Below are 18,767 nucleotides of genomic sequence, written 5' to 3'. Positions count from 1 at the left end.
GGATGGTTGTACAGCTTCAATTTCCATGGCTTTGTGTTTAATTACCAATTTGGTCGAGCGCGCTAAGAATTTACTAGAAGAAATGATTTTTCGGTAAATAAAAAAAGTGGACGGAGATGGGCGTCCCTTGGGCCTCTCATATTGCCAGCCCGCCCCTTAGTCTGACAGTCTCACCCATGAAGCATATTTCAGGTATCCCCGGGAGTAACTAACTAGTCAACTACGTATGTGACTACGCATGTGTTCGTGTAGTTAACTACATGTATGTTGTTATAGTTCAAAGTCGCTGATAACACCGCGTCTGGATATGTGCAGCTCCCGTCCCGAGGTCATGAACGTTGTACGTAAGGTTCAGTCGAAGAGTATGTTCGAGATAAGATAACTTCCAAGGTTGTGTTGACGGCGTATGGCTCGAGCACATAGACAGTCCATACGTTACATGTAATCTTGCCCTGATTTATCACGAAGACGCGCGCGGTTGAAGTGAGTCTTCTGACTAATCCGCTCAACATCCTGCCGAATGCGGACGGTCCCCACAGTCCCTTCCCCGCGGCAAACAACCAGAGCTTCAGTGACATCTTCACGACACCTCCAGGTTCTCTTTTCTTTTCTACTCCGTTCTTAAGACTCTCTGAACTCAACTGACGCATATCAACCGATTACAGCCAAGATGACTACCCTCAAGGCCGGTGACAGCTTCCCTAGCGACGTTGTCTTCTCGTAAGTTGCAACTAGCATAAAATAAACCCCTCCAAAAGAGCCAATGTTTTACTGACATTCTCTGCCCCCGTGGTAGCTACATCCCCTACTCCGAGGAGTCCAGTGAAATTACCGCCTGCGGTATTCCTGTTAGCTACAATGCCTCCAAAGAGTGGGCTGATAAGAAGGTCGTCCTCTTCTCCGTGCCTGGTGAGTACATATTGCGGCCATACCTCTATTCATAGATCATGTCTAATCTATTTTGCAAACAATTCCCAGGCGCCTTCACTCCTACCTGCTCATTGAGCCACTTGCCAGGATATATTCAGAACCTCCCTCAGCTCAAAGCAAAGGGAGTCGATATCGTCGCCGTTCTGGCCTTCAACGACGCCTGGGTCATGAGCGCCTGGGGAAAGGCCAACAAGGTCACCGACAAAGATTTTGTATGTTTTGTCTTTGCTAACAGACATTGCACCGTGCTAATTGTACGCAGCTCTTTTTGTCCGACCCTGATGCAAAATTCTCCAAGAGCATCGGCTGGGCCGATCCTGTCTCTGGTCGCACTGGTCGTTATGCCATGGTCATTGACCACGGTAAGGTCACATATGCTGGTATCGAGACCGAACGTGGCTCTCTCAAGGTGCCTATTCCATGCCCTAATGTCCCTTCTGTTACTAATTCGTTTCACCCAGGCATCTGGTGCCGACACCGTCCTTGCATCTTTGTAGACATGTCAATTGAAATCCGAAATGTAGGCTTGGTAAAGCCTAATAGAATCAAGCTAGACTCTCGTCTGAGATAAACCGAATAAATGATGAACTATTAAAGATATTCTTCTTTCTTTGAGAAACACTCCAACTTGATGGAAATATTTCAGGTAATCTAGCCCAGAACAAGACCCGTTCTTGCATTTCATGAAATTCATGTAGCTTTGGTGTTTATGTGGTCTGTGCGTATACCTACCTAGGCCCTAGGGTACATGGGTACAGCAAGCTGTCCCTTCCGCATCGTCCCCACCTCCATACAACAGCTCTCTCTAGCTTCAACACAGAAGCACCGCAACCTATATCTTTTTCAACAACGATCAACTGATTTTAAGATATAAGCTGAACTTCTCGCGTAATAGGCAAAGATGGCGGACGATGAGGAAAAAGCCAAGGCCGAGAAGCTTGCCGCTGCCAGAAAGCGAGTGAGTGGTGGAATAGCGCAATCACCTACTTGGCAGTTACTGACTGATGTTTTTTGATGGATTTAGGTAGCACAAATGCAAAAACAAAAAGGCAAAAAGGGAACAAAGAAAGCTACCACTGCGGAATCAAGCAAAGACGAAACGACGACTGAGAAACCAGCCGGCGACGACAAACCTGCGGTCGAGACGCCTGAACCAGAAGCAGCAAAACAGACACCCGAGCTGGCTGTTGAGCAAGAAGAAAAGAAAGAAGAGGAGGAAAAACAAGAAGAAGCCCCCACCGAGCCTATGCCTGATGCACCGATTTCCCCAGAACCAGAAACTAGCCCTGACGAGACGAAAGAACTTCCGGCCAGAGGAGCGCATAAACGACAACCGTCTCTATCTGTACAGTCAAAAATGCGATCTTCTTCATTCAGAAACTCTATATCAACCGCAATATCGCCAGCATCCAGCATCAAGTCTCCCCCATTACCACCGTTGGCCCCTGGCGATGAACAAATCCATGAGGTATTTCGGAAACAAGCTACTAGGCTAGAAGAGCTGGAGAAGGAGAACAAAAGACTGGAAAAGGAGTTTAACAACGCCAACGCACGCAGGGAAAAGGCAGAAGAAGAACTTGAAGATCTTCGAGAGTCTAGTGTCGAGGTGATCGAGCTGAAAGACCGCTTAGTGAAGGCTGAAAAGCAGGTCACCGAACTCGAGTCATTGGTATGTTTTATTCCCCTGCCATAAACATAGTATACTAATCTCATTATAGAAAACTGAGATTGCCTCCCTGCAACGGCAAAACTCTCTACTACAATCTAAAAACCACCGAGCAAGTACTGGCCACGCAGATTCTCCGCCGTCAGAGCTTGTACAACAGCTGGAATCAAAGTCTTCAACAATAGAAGCAATGGAGATTGAGATTTCGAACTTGCGCGCCCAGCTATCTACATCATCTACTTCGATCGAAAGCTTCAAGGACCAAATCACGGCCCTGGAAGAGAAACTTTCGCAAAGCGAAAGAACACTTCAAAAAACACAGGGAGAGCTATCAGACGTGAAGCAGTCACTATCACGTGCATCCGAGAAGGCGCTTAAAGAAGGCGTGGATAAAACAAGTACAGAGACTTTGATCAAATCTCTACAACGAGAAGTTGAAGAATTACAAGACGCAAAGTCAGGCATAGAAAAGAAAGCAGAAGCGCTCGATAAGAAATTACAGGCACTCTCCAACTTGCACAAAGAATCAGAAACCCGACATCAATCGCGACTCAAGGACCACGAAAAGGTCGAGAAGGAAGTGGCTCTCTTGAAAAAGAAACTAGCATCAGTTGAGAACGAGAATCTTCGATTACGGGAAGACAAAGATCGTGAACGGAAGAGGAATGCTGACGTTGAGGGCAACGAAGGTCTCGACGAGCTAGAAGATGAGGAACGCTCACGATTAGAACGAAGGATCCGCGAGCTTGAAGGTGAAAACTTTGACCTACGTCGCGGTGTCTGGAAGGAGCGAAAGAAGGAACTTGGAGTTGGAGCGGATGATGAAAACGACGGAGTTGAGACCACGTCTAGTCCAGGCAATGCCTTCGACGAGGTGGATCTCGTTGGCGGCGCACCCGGCCACTCAAGACGACGAAGTCTTATGGCGCAAAGCCGACAGCAGCAACAACATTCTTCTTTCACCACTGTCCTTTCTAGCGGCTTAGCTGCCTTTACAGGAAGTAATAACAACCGGGACCGGCGTTCGTCAGCTCAACACCATCCGCCGGCCACCAGAGGTAGCCTGGAGTTACTTGCGGAGGACAATGACGAGTTTGATGAAGATGCATTTGCACGAGCACAAGCAGAAGAAGAAGCACACAAGCGTGTTGAGTGGGCTCGTGAAGTCAAACGTAAACTCCGCGACTGGAAAGGTTGGCGACTTGATTTGGTTGACAGTCGAGCTGGCGCGGAGGGAGCGGGTGTGGCCATGGGCGAGATATTTGAAGTGTAACATTATCTACATTATGAATTTATATGATTGGCTCTCTACCATAGTCTTGTTTCGACTACACCTCTCCGTGTTAGACATCGACGTTGTCATATGTGCGCTATGAATGCTGCTTTTGTTAACAAGTACAAGTAAAAGGCCAATCATTGAGTATTCACTACCTAGGTAAGTGTTCCAAGGTTATCTATATACATCCCCAATGACCACTGCTATATATTCCCATTCCTAAAACCGGATTCACACACAGGGTCTCATGGTGATATATACATCTGAAAATATGATATTAATGAATTTGTAAGCTATAACATACATGCAGTAACGCCTACTCCGAAACAAGCTTTTCCACGTCCACCCCCTCCTCGCAGAAGAAGCCCAAAGCTGTAATCATAGGCTTATCATCGAAACGATACAGATATACCATTTCTACCGCATTCGCAAAATGCTGGTATTTATGCCAGGAAGGTATAGCGAACGTATCCCCCGTCTTCCATTCGAGCTTTGTTCCTCCTACAGTGGTATAGCCGCTTCCTGAGATGACATGATAGACAGAGGACAATGTCTCTCGACGTGAGGGGCTTGAAGTTTTGGCATTCAATCGTTCAGCAGCACCGCCAAGTACACGGCTCACTGATGTAGCTTTAGTCAACTGTCTTACTGTATGTGATGATGATGGACATACCTTCATGACCATTCGCTTTCAAATATCTCTGCGCAGCCCAATCGCCCGGTGCTGCGTCTAGCCGCGCCTTCATCTGGACCCAGGGAAACACAATTGGCGATGAGCTAGTATCTATATTCTCAGCCGGATACCAAGGCTGTTCAAAATGTTCCACAAAATGAACTGGAAAGTGTCTGAAACTGGGCAAATCCAGACCATCAAGCCGCCATATCATGGGTCCCGAACCATCCTTGCCGTGATCATGATAGTTCCAGGTTGGTGTTAGGATCACGTCTCCTTTCTTCATTTGGATTCTTTTACCGTGCACGGCTGTGAAGCCGCCTTCACCCTCGATAATGTAGCGCATTGCGAAGGCTGTATGTCTGTGTGCTGGGGCAGTTTCGTTGGGCATTACCAGTTGCAGGCCAGCGTAGAGGGTGTCGGTTGTGTAAGGGGCATCTGCTCATTTATATGTTATTCTGAAAGGTCGCGGAGATATAGTTGAAAGGTCTTGCGTGCCTCTAGCAGGATTCACCAACATCAAAACCCCTCGTTCTGCCTGTTTCTCTGTGATGAGACTACCTGCCCGCAGCCAATTGGGCCGAATCTTCTCATATTCCCACACAAAGGGAATAAACTGAGGATTAGGTTCCGGAGGATTCAATCGACTCATTTGTGCCCATAATGGCAGGGTCTTGCTTTGCTCCAAATCCGCGAGGAGCTTTTCTGCTAGCACATTCTACTTGCCCAAAGTCAGCCTTGTCCTCTCGTACCAGCATGTATTCTCCGGCTTCATCGTCCTCCAGGCCAATTTCAAGGCCTTGTATGTGAGTTTCTTTTTTTTCCTTTTTCCTACACGGGCTTTAACATAATTCAGGTGTAAGCTAGCAGTGTGGATATGGCAAACACGGTCTCTGAGCGTTGATGGGTTGCGTCCTGGGCATCAAGTGAAGGCTGCAGCAATTTGTCATGATATGGTTGGTATCTGACTGGAATATGGGACATATCGCTTCTATAGCATTTTAAATTTAAAAATATGAGTGTAGTGTGGCCATAGTCTTGATGTTGTAGTTGTTATGGTCTAAGTTAGCCCTAACTTCAATATCGAATTCGGGTTAGGGTTATAGGCTTAACTCCGAGGATCCGAAACGCCAGGTGGAGATCGTTTAGATCGGGATAGCTGGCCTCTCCGCATTTTATCCTCAAGACTCACCTTCAAGTATTTGTTCTGATTGCTTACCCCCGACGCGTAACGAACATTTTCATGCAGATACATGCTTGATTGTGCATGACAGAATTATGTGTTCTTAATTGAATACGTGCTGCTATCCCTGGTTGTATGACGCTACGTGGAAGCTGCCGCGATTCGAGTCTCGACAAACGATCCCAAATATAAGAAAATAGCTGGTCAATTATCGCAATGAACGGGTTCTCAAAGCACGAGCTTGACGAGGATGCGTTTGGGGAGAAGAGTGATGTTGGAGGTGGTTTGAGAACATTTGATGCCTTTCGTGCGTTCCCCTCCTGCCTTGATGTCATTACGTCGAAGGCTGCGAAGATTAAAGTCAATTGACTCGATACATGGCGAACATCCAAGCTAACATCGAATTTTCTACTTTTTAGCGAAAACAAAACCCAATTACACAACTGCATCTCGTCGCGGCGGACAATGGACTGTAATCATCTTCGCAATTTGCACATTCCTCACATTCGGCGAGTTCGTCAACTGGTACCGAGGCACTGAGAACCAACACTTCAGCGTCGAAAAGGGTGTATCCCGCCAACTACAAATGAACATCGACATGGTCGTCAAAATGCATTGCAATGATCTCCGAGTCAACGTGCAAGATGCCTCGGGGGACCACATCATGGCCGGCATGCTACTGATGAAGGACGGCACGAATTGGGAACTGTGGAATGAGAAGCTCAATCAGCAGTCCTCGAGTGGTGTGCCGGAGTATCAAACGCTTAATGCGGAGGATGTGAAGCGATTGATGGATCAGGAAGATGATGCGCATGCTAGGCATGTCTTGTCGCATACGCGCAGGAATCCTAAGAGGAAATTCCCCAAGACTCCTAGGTTGTCGTCGAAATATCCTACAGACTCTTGCCGTATTTATGGTAGTCTGGAGTCAAATAAAGTACATGGTGACTTTCATATCACGGTGTGTAAAATCTCGAACCCGATTTATAACATACGTACTAATTTATATCCAGGCACGCGGCCATGGCTATAACGAAGTCGGTCAACATCTAGACGTATGCCGTTCTTCCAAACTCTCCCTTGACCACAAAACTGACTGATATAGCACTCAAATTTCAACTTCACTCACATGGTTACCGAACTCTCCTTCGGCCCTCACTACCCATCCCTCCTCAACCCTCTCGACAAAACAGTCGCATCCACCGAAACCCACTACTACAAATTCCAATACTTCATCAACGTTGTTCCCACAATATATGCAAAGGGCAACAACGCTGTTGAAAAATACACCGCAAATCCAGCCAAAGCCTTTGAGAAATCGCGTAACACCATCTTTACGAACCAGTATTCGGCAACTAGCCAATCGCACCCTCTGCCCGAGAGTCCCTTCAACACACCTGGAATCTTCTTCAAATACAATATTGAGCCAATCTTGCTGTTTGTGAGTGAGGAGCGGGGTAGCTTTTTGGCTTTGTTGGTGCGGTTGGTGAATGTTGTTTCCGGTGTGATTGTGACAGGTGGTTGGTTGTATCAATTGACTGGATGGGCGACGGAGGTGGTGTTGAGACGCAGGAGACGTGGAGGGTATTCGCAAGGTGTTTTGAATGGAAGGACTCATTCGGCTGAAGATGAGGAGTGATTGGGCGTCCAAGCCTTGTGCTTGTTTATTTTTCCTGCTCTATATGGGTTTCTTGCATATGCCTTATATCTTGTCGGATTTGTCTATTTCCTGCATCGGCTTGTTTGTTTCTGCTTGGAGTATATTATATCTGAACATTGCCATTTTATTTATTTGATTTTGGTATCCCGTTCTTCAAGAAAAACTAGTATGTAGTGAATTAGTATGTATAGTATGTATGCATGTATGCATGTATGCAAGTATGCAAGTATGTATATATATATATATATATATATATGTCCAGTTGGTAGTCAGAAAAAACCCAGCAGCTCGGACAATGCTTGACAGAAGAGCAAAAAGTGAAACAAGAGCAGTAATATTCAATGGTGCATGAAAAACATCCCAACGTCTCCCGGTCATGACATGTCACATGAAAACCGATGCGAAACATACACCTCGAAAGCATCAGATAAAACCAACATATCGTAGACAAATACAATCATCCATGGTAATGAAAAAACAAGAAAAGAAAAACGAAACAAGCTCGCAGGATATATGGTGGATGGAAGAGGGGGTATATGATGGTACAAAAAAGGGGGTCTTTTTCTTTCTGTGCATAGTACATACATCCATCAAGCGAAGGAAAAGAAAGAACCAACAATTCCCGACCTGGTCTATGTTGCTCATGAAAGAAAACAGACGATTATTAAATATTGTATATTAGCAGGAAATCAGAGGGTGGGTGTAGAACCGATATCCGCGGTTCAAACCCGCATGTTCCAGTTCCATTCTCTAGATCTCAATATATGATCAACTCTTCGTAATTTCATTTGTTAGATAAGCTCGTAGCTGCAGCTGCTGCGGCTAGACTTCCACTTGGATTCCTGCGCGGGAGTGCAGAGCCAACGCCGTTGCTCACAGCTCCACTGTTCGATATCCGCTTGCTTGCGGCAGGCTGCTGTATACTGTTGTTGACACTCGACAAACGCTTCGCGGCAGCTTTGACTGGGGAGCTGCTTGTGGCCTTGTGAAATCCAAGCCCAGTTTTACCACCTAGGCCGGGAGGCTCGGGTAGAGGCCTGGATGAGGGAACTCCGCTGGTCGTAAGTCGTTTAGAGACCAGGTTGCTGCTAGACAGGTATGCACGTGGTCGACCGGTAGATTTGATTCCCGTGATGTATTCGTGATTCATAGCATCATTTGGATTCATTCGTCGCGCGGGATCCCATCTGAGACAGCGAGCAACAAAGTCCAAAAATGGTTCGTCGTCACATTTCAACACCTGTCGGAGGTCCTTGGAGCTTGGCCGTCGTCGTCGACCCTTGGATGAGACGGTCAAACGAGGTTTACCCAAAGAGTCGAAGAATAGCTTTCGGCGAGTGCTCTTATCAATCAGATGCTTCTCTGGGGGTCCGAAAATCTCCATTATACAAGCCAGTTGTTCCTGTTCGTTTTCTCCGGGGAAAATGGGATACCCAGTATACAACTCAGCGAGGATACAGCCCAAACTCCACATATCGATAGCCATGCCGTAGGACATGCCGAGAATAACCTCAGGAGAACGATAGAATCGACTCTGAATATAAGTATAAACCTTTTCATGGTCGAAACAGCTGGAACCAAAGTCGATAGTTTTGATCTCTGACCGCATGGGATGAGCAAGTAGGATGTTCTCAGGCTTCAAGTCGCAATGTATAACTCTCTTCGAATACAAAAGCACTAGAGTGCTGAGCATTTGTTTCGTGAATTGGCGGATAAGTTTCAAAGAGAAGCCCTTGAAGTTGTGGGCTTTGATAAATTCGTATAAGTTCATGCCAAGGAGTTCGGTAGAGATGCAAAGATGACCACGGAAGTAGAAGCTTTGGGTGAAGTGTACGACACTGTGTTTTTTATTAGGATCCTGGAAAGGCATCGTTAGTAGGAATGGCAGCGAAACATATGGGGTAGTGATGTACTCACCCATTCCTTCAGCTTCTGCAAAATGTTGACTTCAACCAAGGCTTGTTGATGGAATCTCTTCTTATTGCGAATGATCTTCACGGCTACCAATTGACCTGTTTTATGATCAACACATCGGACAACTTGACCAAAGCTACCTTTGCCTAGAACGTCCACGACTTCGTATCGGTAAGCCAAGTGATCGCCAATGACAATCTGATAGTCACCCCGGTCATCATCGTAACCGAAGTTGGCTGCCTGAGACTTGAGATCGCCCACGTGCTTCTTGGCCTTCTGCGTGCCGCAGAAATAGATATCCTTAAAATCAATGATTTCGCCTCGTTCAAAGATGTTGAGAGAAGCCATCTTGATCGCTTGTGCTGGGCCAACACGTTCCTTGGGACTGGCTCTGCGACGCAGCTCATCCAATTCCTTCGCAGCAATTTCAAAGTCTTTTCTTTTACTGCCAAGTCTGCGCATCTCTTCATCAGCCGCAAGCTCGACCAAGTCGACATTAGGGTCAGCATTCCGGGGTTTTGTGCCGACATTGGATTTGGCGGAGTTGATAATCTTTTGCACTGGAGACAAAATTGACGACGCAGGACGGTTATTGTCAGCAGAATCGGCATCCCCAGGATCGGTAATTGCAGGACTGGGCATAGTATATGCAATTGGCTCATTGTTGAAGCTTGACTGCTTCGTGTTCAGGCTCGACAGAGAAGACTTGCGATGATTTGACATAAAGGAACTCTTCAGCGTTGGACTGGTCGTACGCGTAGCAACTGCAGATAAACCGTTCCATGTAGCAGATGCTGGAAGTCGAGGCGGTGGCATGCTGTCATATTTTGCTGCGTTGACCTTGGTATCTGACGACAGAATGGGTTTAGATACACTATGCCTGAGTGTCGAGGGCAGCTTGCTCTTCAATGTAGCACAATTTGTGTCAGCATCTGGTGTACTTGATAGACGAGTTCCGGTATCCGTATTGAGTGAGAAAGCTGATGATTGAGTCTGAGGTCTGGGACCCATCAACTTCGTGCCTGCCTGAGAATTTGAGTACTCCCCGTTCAAATGTTGACGCATGAAGTTGAAGTCGCTAGTGGATTTCGGTAGCGACGAGGATATGTAAGGAGATATATTCCGACTCAACGACGGCATGTCTAGGGGAACGACAGCACTAGAACTACTGGGTGCCCTGAAACCTGCTGTATTGGATGTGCTGACCAGAAAGTGAGAAGTGCTGCTGCGAGGCAGCTGAGTTCGTTCCACGTCATCTTCATCGTTCTTGAAAAAGGATGCCTTGGAGGCTGTCATTGGTGTACTGGGAGTCTTGGGGATATTGGTACGTGGAGGTGGCGTAGACGGATTCTGCTGGTTGCTATTATTGCTGTTCAGAGCCTCAATCTTTGCAGCCATGGGGGTGCTGAGCGGCAACAAGTTCAATGGAGGCAATTTCAAGGGTTGTAAGCTCTTCCGTCCCAAGCCAGCGGCTTGTTTTCCTTTGGCTTCTGTAGTTCTGGTTCCTGTCATCCATGGCGCAGGGGGTGCAAAAGGCTCTGTGGTGTTGTTGACAGTTGTGGATGGTCGACTAGAGTCTGAGCCGCGTGCAGATTCAATATCCAAAGGCAGGCTAGATTTACGAGCATTGGTTGGGAACATGATCTCAGATTCTGTCTTTGGAGACTCGTATGCCTTGGGAATAGCAGGGACCGGGGGCACCTCTTCCTCGTTTCCGTTGTTCATGGACTCCATACGTGGTTTCGGCGTGGGAAGTCGAGAGGAGGAGAATGTCTGAGATAGTCGAGGTTGCAGGGACCCGCTAGAGTTACGAGCAGAGTTGTAGCTGGTGTTTGAGGAAAGAGACATGCCAGAGCTATAAGACTTGCGACTGGGATCGGGTGTCGTTCGGGACGAGGAAGGAGTGACGCTTTTCCTCGGGATCATGGATGGTGATTGAGAGGATCGTGGTCGTAGGGTTAGCACCTCGGGCGGTATAGGTTGAGCGGCGGGCGGTGTAACAGGCACAGGAGGAGCCTGCGGCATCAGTGACATTCGCTTCATTCGTCGAGCATCGGTAGGGCTAATTGTACGTGCGCCTAAACCTGTAGCATGAGGCATAGTTGACATCCGCTTACTCGAAGCGGATGACGAAGGTGTATTAGTGCTGCCAGCAGCGGGTTTCACAGGGGTCAAGAGGCCATTCGTTGTCGATGATCTATCGCCAGTTGTAGGTGCCAATAAGCTGTCCTGCGTCAATCGTTCCCTTGATGGTGGTTGTAACGATTTTGCTTTGAGCGATCTAGAACTGGGTGTGGCAAGGTTATCGGAATCATTGTTATTCGTCGAACGCATCCGGTAACGTGGATCAGGTTTGATGTTATCAACGCTAGCTTTGCGCATTGATAAACTGGGTCGTCGCTTCGGCATGGAGTCTCCGGGGGTATCCATAGTAAAGATACCAGGACCCACTGATTTTCGAGGAGCGCGAGTCGAGACAGAGGTAGACGACGGAGGTGGGACATGGCTTTGGCGACGAGATCTAGCAGAAGACGCTGGGGGAGGGGGCATCGATGTGTTGACTGACGATGCCTGAGTATGAAACCGAGCGACATCGCTCTGGCGCCGAAAGGAGTTGGATCGTGCGGTCCTCGTCGTAATTGGTTCAGTCGTGGTCCACTGATTATGTGACCGTGGTTGTGCCTTTTTGCTCTCGTATCTAGCACCACCATGACCTGGCAGAGGGAAATTATTTAAGCTAGGTTCGTCTAAAATACTGTTGTGAAAATCATCGAAGTTGATGGGCGCCGGAAACTCGAGATTTTCCGAAGAAGACTTGTTGCTATGATGTTCGCTTGAATTGTTCATATTGGGAGTGCTGGAGCTTGTACCTGAAGTCGTACTGCTAATGGATGCATTTCTCATAGTTTCCGTCGTGATGTCAATCGAAGAATTGCCGGAATGCATAGATCCAGTTGCGGAACGAGGACTATTTGATATAAAGTCAGAAAATGTCAAACCAGAACGGGGCGACTAGAGCTTTACCCCCTGGGAGCGATCGTGTTCTGGTCACGTATTGATTGTCTTCTCCTTCCTATGGCCTGCAGACGCGGGTCTGTCACGCTTCTTGATATGGATGGGGCTCTTTGGCCTTGAGTTGGCGCGGATGTCATGCTCGGAGTAGTTTTTTGTAGCCTTCGACGGCCGAGAGTATCTGTTTCAACTGTCGCGCGATAAGCAAGGGATCCTTTATGACAAGAACATTTCAGCTCACCTGCAGAACCCGAATCGTCGTTGCGGGAGGAGTCGGACGCTCTCGAAGAATTTGTCGTCGCGCGTGCATTCCCACCGGATGTTTGGGCCATCATTTCGAACGTGCTAGCACCGGCGAAGGCAGCTCGCGAAAAGGGCTATGGCCGAGCTCTCAAACACACCAACTTCCGGACCCGAATCCCTTAACCCCTCGATATCAAACACCAGACTCCGAACCGTAATGTGACAGCAGCGAATGCACGTCAGGTGTTTTCAATCGTAAGTCGGCGTTGGCCAACTATCTGGAGACCTGCTTCGGTGGCTATCTGTCCATCGCGCGGGAAATGCGAGATTGTCCAAGGCGCTCAGGCCGTTGTTCGGATTGGGGTCAACAAGCGACAAAATTGGCTTCGGACTGAGGCACTGTGATCGGTCAGGAAGTGATTCGATAATCAAGAACGGTCAAATGCAGTAGCAGATGGCCGGTCCGAGATTGAGGCTCTTTGTCGCCCCTTGTGGAAGTGCTGGCTTGAATCTCAAAAAAATCACGGGAACGAGGTCTCAAGGGAAACAAACAGATGATAGTTTGTACACAGAGACAAAGTTCTCGTAGAAATGGCACTGCAAAATAAAACTCAAAAATACATCACATAAACACATAAAAATGAAGATGACGAAGAAAAAGAAAAGAGAACAACAATCGAATAAGCTCTGGTGTTATGGCAGGAAGTTGCTACAGGGGAACACAGAGCGAATTGGAAAGTTGAGGTTGATGGGAGAAGGACGCTTTAGTGTGGAGCTAGTCTATTTAGGCCTTAGCAGCTCCTCGTCGCTTGTTGCCCCTGGAAGATCTGTACATGGAAAGGATATAGTAAAGTAGAGAACTATTTTGAATTTCACAGACAATAGCTTTCTATAGCTTCTGACTGTTTCTGCTGATTGATCTATCTTGCTCAATTCTACTTGATTGTGGTCAAAATGAGCGTGATTATTACCGTCCGCGCTTGGTCGCGTCCTCTGCAGGTATCTTACCTATCAGGATGAGCGCCGCTATAGTAACCACGCCTACATAGTATTGATACTCAGGATCGCTTATTTCAGTCATCAGGCCATCTGCATAATGATTGCGACTTACTACGGAAAAGGATCGTGGATCAATAAATCAACAAGACTCTACTTGGGAGTTACTCGTATCATCTACTCGTAGCATGGATAAAATAGATAGGGGGCGGGGAAACATAAATAACAATGGCGGCTATACTGAGTACCATCTGAACTCAAAACATTGATATTCTCATATTCTCCGGTAGACTCGGTCACGAAAAACTCACGTAGCAGTCGATTAGTACTAGAGTGAGCAGTCATTGTAGGACTTCTGCACGAATCTTATGGGTAGTACATAGTTATGATGGATCATATCGGGACAACTGATAGTTGCGTAAACGTAAATAGCTACGGCTGTCTGTCGGAATATGCCCTCGCGAGCAATATGCCTCAGACGCGTCATCACTTGATAGTTGGAGTAGATAAAGCCGTTCAACCCTAAGTAGCTACATAAAGAATGTAACCAGTCATACAATGGAAGCTGTCAAGAAGAAAGATACATATGTATCGTCGGGGTTGTAGTTAGAAGAAATCCAGAATAAATAAATGCCTATATGTTCCGCACTAATCCTCTTTTGGAATCCACCTCGGCGCCTTCCCACATGTGACGCCTTGGACTGCCGTTTCTCCAGCAATCCATCCGTCATCGTTGGCTTCATGAGCGAGATCCGATGAACAGCTGTCAACTGTTGGCCGCTGTAATATGCGACCGCTCTACCATATATTCTCGATAGGCTACCGTGTCATTCCGATGTGAGTCGGCCTCAAAATGAATGATTACACTCCGGACGCCGTCGTCAACCGCGATGAAGCTATCCCAGTAGTTTCATTCGATATAGATAACTCATCGCAATCCAAAACGGATAAAGCGAAATCCCACATCCCAGGACTCCGACATGCAGGCCAGTCATCAGAAAGCGACGGGCAATCAGGGTGGTCCATACAAGACAGACTCTTTTCGAAGTAAGTTAGTCTGCGAAACCATGTCGTTTTTTGTGGAGATATTGACTTCGGAAGGCTTCTCCAACAGGTCATTCCTTCTGAAGAACGAGACAGCGAAGATACAGACAACACCGACAAGCGCCCATCAAAGGGCATCTCGCGACCGCCTTTCAGCCTTCCTCTTATGACAAACAATTTTCGACGGTTCAATGCCAGGTGCGTCCCCGCGATATGCATATTTATCCTCTGCTTTTCCCGTTGCTCATTACATATAGGATCGGCATCGCATTTGTGTTCCAGGCTCGCATGATACATCTATTTGGCTGGAGATATCCGACACAGACTTGGTCGTTTCTTGCCGTTTATTCGTTCATCTGCCTCAATCCATATCTTCTTATTGTATTTCTACCGGCCAGTGTACTGCTATATATTATGGTGCCAGCCTTCCTTGTACGCCATCCACCTCCTCCTTCGAATTCTACTCTAGGGACGACCCCGTACTACTCTTATGGCGGACCAGCGTTAGCACCAGCCAGGACCATCAAGCCAGCGAGCGAGACATCAAAAGATTTTTTCCGCAATATGGGTGACTTGCAAAACTCAATGGCCGATTTTTCAAATATGCATGATGCTCTTGTCGCAACAATAGCGCCCCTTACGAACTTTTCTGATGAGACTTTATCAACAGCCGTGTTTTTACTTCTGACTATCGTTACCGCATCTCTATTCCTAATCGCCCATCTTCTTCCATGGCGTCTAATCTTCTTTCTTGGTGGCAATGCAGCTATTATATCCTCCCATCCGAGTGTTCATGACTTTTTAAACCAGGTTCAGGGGCATAAGGATGAGGAAGTCCCAGAGCAAAAGAACCAGAAATCAGCAAAAGGAGAAAGAACGCCGGAGCAAGCTTCCCCAGTCACTCAGCTCCTCGGCCCTCTGGCAAATATTTCACTAGATTCCGCTCCGGAGGAACGTGAAGTAGAAATTTTCGAACTACAGCACCGCTCTATCTCGCCATTTGCGGCATCTTCTGAATGGGAGACGCTTTTATTCTCGCCTGTTCCGTACGATCCATTATCGCCATCCCGCATTGCTGGAGACCGGCCGCGTGGTTGTCGCTTCTTCGAAGACGTGCAAGCACCGTCAGGGTGGACATGGAAAGGAAAGAAATGGGAGCTAGATCTCGAATGTCGCGAATGGGTTGTAGAGCGTATGATCACCGGGGTCGGATTCGAAGTTCCAGGTAATGGCACCTCAGGGAGTAGCGTCGATGAGCAAATAGGAGGCTGGGTATGGGATTTACCCCAAGTAGAGAGCGAAGGCTCTGTGAACGACGACGAAGTCAGCATGATGGCATACGGGGATCTAACAGATGCAGCGCCAGCCAAGGCATCCTCGGCTTCTAGCAAAGTCAAGGTGAAGGGAAGTCAAGGCCGTGACTGGGACGAGACCATGCAGGCTCAGAGAGCTGGCGCATGGCGACGGCGGCGATGGGTCCGCGTCGTACACCGTGTTGGTGTGCCGGGATCAGACAAAGAGTAATAACTTGTACCACTTATAATGATAGAGCTATTATTACGCAAGCTATGATTACACGAACTAATTATGTACCTGACCGTTGATTTTCTTTCCATATTTTAGATGACCATGAACATTTATAGGGATAGACCAACGCCAATTCTCCTTGTATAAACGCCACTATAATAACCACAATAAATAACCTAATCAGACCGTCTTTCTTTCCATATGCGAACTCGTCTCCTTATATCACCCTCACTTTGCTGCATAGGATTAAGTTTCTTATCCCTCGCCATCGCCAAAATGTTATCTCCATGACGTGCAACCAGCTTCTCAACCCATTCTTCCTCTCTTTTACTCTGTTGTCGTGGCCGGCGTTTCTTAACGGCCTCTTCTTCCTGTAACGCACGCATTTCCAATTGGCGCACAAACTCCGAGGCTGAGGTTGATGATGTGCCTAACCCAGCCTTCTTGTGTAAAGATGTAACACCATTCTCAATATCATTGATAGGGTCGGATAGAGGGTTCGACCGTTTGACTTTTCGTCCAGCGACTTCGATTTCTTCGTCATCTTCTTCGTTATGGCCTGAGATGACGCGCAGAATCTTGCCTGTTTTGGGGTCTCGTTCAACCTGGACTTCCTCCGGATCGAATAGTGTGTTGGCATTGGGGATAGCGGCGGTTCCGGTGATGTGTAGAGAGTCAGATGTGAGTTGATCTGCTGTGAGGGCGTCGACGCCGTGAGGTCTTTCGACACCTCCGGTCGGGGCGTTTAAGCGGGTGGTCAGCCCTAGGCGGCAGTAGTTTTGGATTAAAGTCTCATTTTTGTTCCTATAGGGAATGAATTAGTATGTGAGGATATTTGTTCGGTTTGAATGCCATTGTGGCTTACCAGTTGTCTGCAATCAATTGATTTCCAAGGACATTGATTTTCTTATCGCCATTGCGCAACAACTTGCGCTTCTTCTTGAGCTTCGGCACCTTTGCGCGGTTCTTTCTTTTCTGTAATTCGCGACCCATCCTGAAAAGTTGATGTGTTGATTTTATATTGTGTTGCGGTTGGACTGAATTTTTTTAGGACGTTCAAAATAAAATCTGCTTTATCTTATCGGGAGGATTTGCGGGTTGTTTGCATTTGTTGTACGTTGGGCTTGGCATGTTTGCATTCCACTGGGATCGTACGTGTTGACATGCCGAGAATAGCTTCAGCTTCCTACAGATATCCTGGCAATCTCAGAGCGAGTAGATACAATGACTCGGCAATCGATGCGATTTTCATGGAGGGCATGTGCCATCTCCATGATTGTTGTTTTTGCGTTATCTTCCTTTGCATCCGCCAAATTACAAGTCCCGGACAAAGGTGCAATTGCAAGCTATGATGCGGCTCAAATTGAAGAAGAGTTGCAGGTATGACAGACCCTTGTATCTGACTCTTACTAGATTTGACAAAATATTATTAGCAATGCCCCCTAGTTCAAGCGTTGAACGAGCATAAATTAGCATCCCGTCCAGAAACTGCGAGCTGGACGTCGCAAATCTTTGCTGTGCTCTTTCCAGGGAGCCCTGCGGTCAACGCGTTGTTGGCGACATTATACATTTCTGGACCACCTAGTGAGTTATACAAAGTTATGAACTTTGAGGGATTATTTTAACTGACTCAATTACAATAGATTTCCTCCTCGCGCTGTGCCCACCAAACATCGACCCCTCCTCACTTTCGATTATGGTAGCCTTCGCCGTGGGAGGATTGTTAGGTGACACACTATTCCACCTCCTACCAGAAATTTTTCTGGGTGAGGACTCACCTGAACATGCTCGATTTGTACTTGTGGAAAATAACAAGAACCTTTTACTTGGCCTTGGAATCATGGTAGGCTTTCTCACGTTTGTAGCCATGGACAAAACGCTGCGTATTGCGACTGGAGGAGAAGGTGGACATGATCACGGCCATTCGCACGATAACCATGATTCTGCCATTACCACCGGCTCCAGTCCGGCAAAGGGCAATAATAACAGCGGCGAAGTGAAGAAGCGAAAGGGTACATCAGCCAAGAGCAAGGTTGAAGTAGAAGAGAAGAAGGAAGAAATCAACCCAAGTGCTAAATTGGGAGGATATCTCAACCTCATTGCCGATTTCACCCACAACATCACCGATGGATTGGCTCTATCTTCGTCATTTTATGCTTCACCGACCATCGGAGCCACCACTACGGTGGCAGTCTTCTTCCATGAGATCCCTCATGAAGTAGGTGATTTTGCCCTGTTGATTCAATCCGGCTTTTCCAAGAAGAAGGCCATGGGCGCACAGTTTGTGACTGCCATCGGTGCGTTTTTGGGAACCTTTATTGGTATTGCTGTCCAGGAATTTGGCGACAATACCTTGTCATCGAGCACTTCATCCGAGGCATCGAGAGGACTGTGGGGGACTGGCCTGAGCTGGGGAGACATGTTGCTCCCATTTACTGCGGGGACGTTCCTCTACGTCGGAACTGTGGCTGTGATTCCGGAATTGCTCGAGACGGGCAAAAATAAAGGGGTAGAGATCAGAAAAACAATTGCACAGTTTGCGGCAATCGCGGCTGGTGCCGGAATTATGCTTTGGTATGTTGTCTTTCCAAGTTGGATTGGTACACCGCTAATACTTTTGATGCTAGGATCTCGTGGTCTTGA

The 18,767-nt window shown here is 47.3% G+C and overlaps 8 protein-coding genes across 8 annotated transcripts; 5 read left to right on the top strand and 3 right to left on the bottom strand.

The window, feature by feature from the left end:
• Window positions 1-307: 307 nt before the first annotated feature.
• On the top strand, window positions 308-1,427 carry EYB26_000632 (uncharacterized protein; the record flags this gene model as incomplete). Its single annotated transcript, XM_054259948.1, has 7 exons — window positions 308-340; window positions 469-595; window positions 666-720; window positions 797-909; window positions 979-1,142; window positions 1,193-1,339; window positions 1,392-1,427. The coding sequence occupies 7 exons, from the start codon at window positions 308-310 to the stop codon at window positions 1,425-1,427; spliced, it is 675 nt and encodes a 224-aa protein (XP_054115923.1).
• Window positions 1,428-1,831: 404 nt separating this feature from the next.
• On the top strand, window positions 1,832-3,869 carry EYB26_000631 (uncharacterized protein; the record flags this gene model as incomplete). Its single annotated transcript, XM_054259947.1, has 3 exons — window positions 1,832-1,888; window positions 1,955-2,599; window positions 2,649-3,869. The coding sequence occupies 3 exons, from the start codon at window positions 1,832-1,834 to the stop codon at window positions 3,867-3,869; spliced, it is 1,923 nt and encodes a 640-aa protein (XP_054115922.1).
• Window positions 3,870-4,188: 319 nt separating this feature from the next.
• Window positions 4,189-4,891, bottom strand: EYB26_000630 (uncharacterized protein; the record flags this gene model as incomplete). Its single annotated transcript, XM_054259946.1, has 2 exons — window positions 4,189-4,493; window positions 4,546-4,891. 2 exons carry the CDS (start codon window positions 4,889-4,891, stop codon window positions 4,189-4,191), a joined length of 651 nt encoding a protein of 216 aa, XP_054115921.1.
• Window positions 4,892-5,944: 1,053 nt separating this feature from the next.
• EYB26_000629 (uncharacterized protein) lies at window positions 5,945-7,367 on the top strand (the record flags this gene model as incomplete). Its single annotated transcript, XM_054259945.1, has 4 exons — window positions 5,945-6,035; window positions 6,148-6,689; window positions 6,742-6,783; window positions 6,834-7,367. 4 exons carry the CDS (start codon window positions 5,945-5,947, stop codon window positions 7,365-7,367), a joined length of 1,209 nt encoding a protein of 402 aa, XP_054115920.1.
• Window positions 7,368-8,172: 805 nt separating this feature from the next.
• On the bottom strand, window positions 8,173-12,649 carry EYB26_000628 (uncharacterized protein; the record flags this gene model as incomplete). The annotated part of the gene is made up of 4 exons (XM_054259944.1): window positions 8,173-9,246; window positions 9,306-12,270; window positions 12,327-12,504; window positions 12,556-12,649. 4 exons carry the CDS (start codon window positions 12,647-12,649, stop codon window positions 8,173-8,175), a joined length of 4,311 nt encoding a protein of 1,436 aa, XP_054115919.1.
• A 1,757-nt stretch (window positions 12,650-14,406) lies between these two features.
• On the top strand, window positions 14,407-16,121 carry EYB26_000627 (uncharacterized protein; the record flags this gene model as incomplete). Its single annotated transcript, XM_054259943.1, has 3 exons — window positions 14,407-14,600; window positions 14,655-14,795; window positions 14,855-16,121. The coding sequence occupies 3 exons, from the start codon at window positions 14,407-14,409 to the stop codon at window positions 16,119-16,121; spliced, it is 1,602 nt and encodes a 533-aa protein (XP_054115918.1).
• Window positions 16,122-16,300: 179 nt separating this feature from the next.
• EYB26_000626 (uncharacterized protein) lies at window positions 16,301-17,117 on the bottom strand (the record flags this gene model as incomplete). The annotated part of the gene is made up of 2 exons (XM_054259942.1): window positions 16,301-16,928; window positions 16,990-17,117. 2 exons carry the CDS (start codon window positions 17,115-17,117, stop codon window positions 16,301-16,303), a joined length of 756 nt encoding a protein of 251 aa, XP_054115917.1.
• A 231-nt stretch (window positions 17,118-17,348) lies between these two features.
• On the top strand, window positions 17,349-18,767 carry EYB26_000625 (uncharacterized protein; the record flags this gene model as incomplete). Its single annotated transcript, XM_054259941.1, has 4 exons — window positions 17,349-17,504; window positions 17,558-17,708; window positions 17,768-18,698; window positions 18,752-18,767. 4 exons carry the CDS (start codon window positions 17,349-17,351, stop codon window positions 18,765-18,767), a joined length of 1,254 nt encoding a protein of 417 aa, XP_054115916.1.

This window comes from Talaromyces marneffei, chromosome 1 (assembly GCF_009556855.1).
Source record: "Talaromyces marneffei chromosome 1, complete sequence".
NCBI lineage: Eukaryota > Fungi > Ascomycota > Eurotiomycetes > Eurotiales > Trichocomaceae > Talaromyces > Talaromyces marneffei.
Note: the sequence above shows the minus strand (reverse complement) of the source record. Positions and strands in the feature narration are given on the sequence as shown.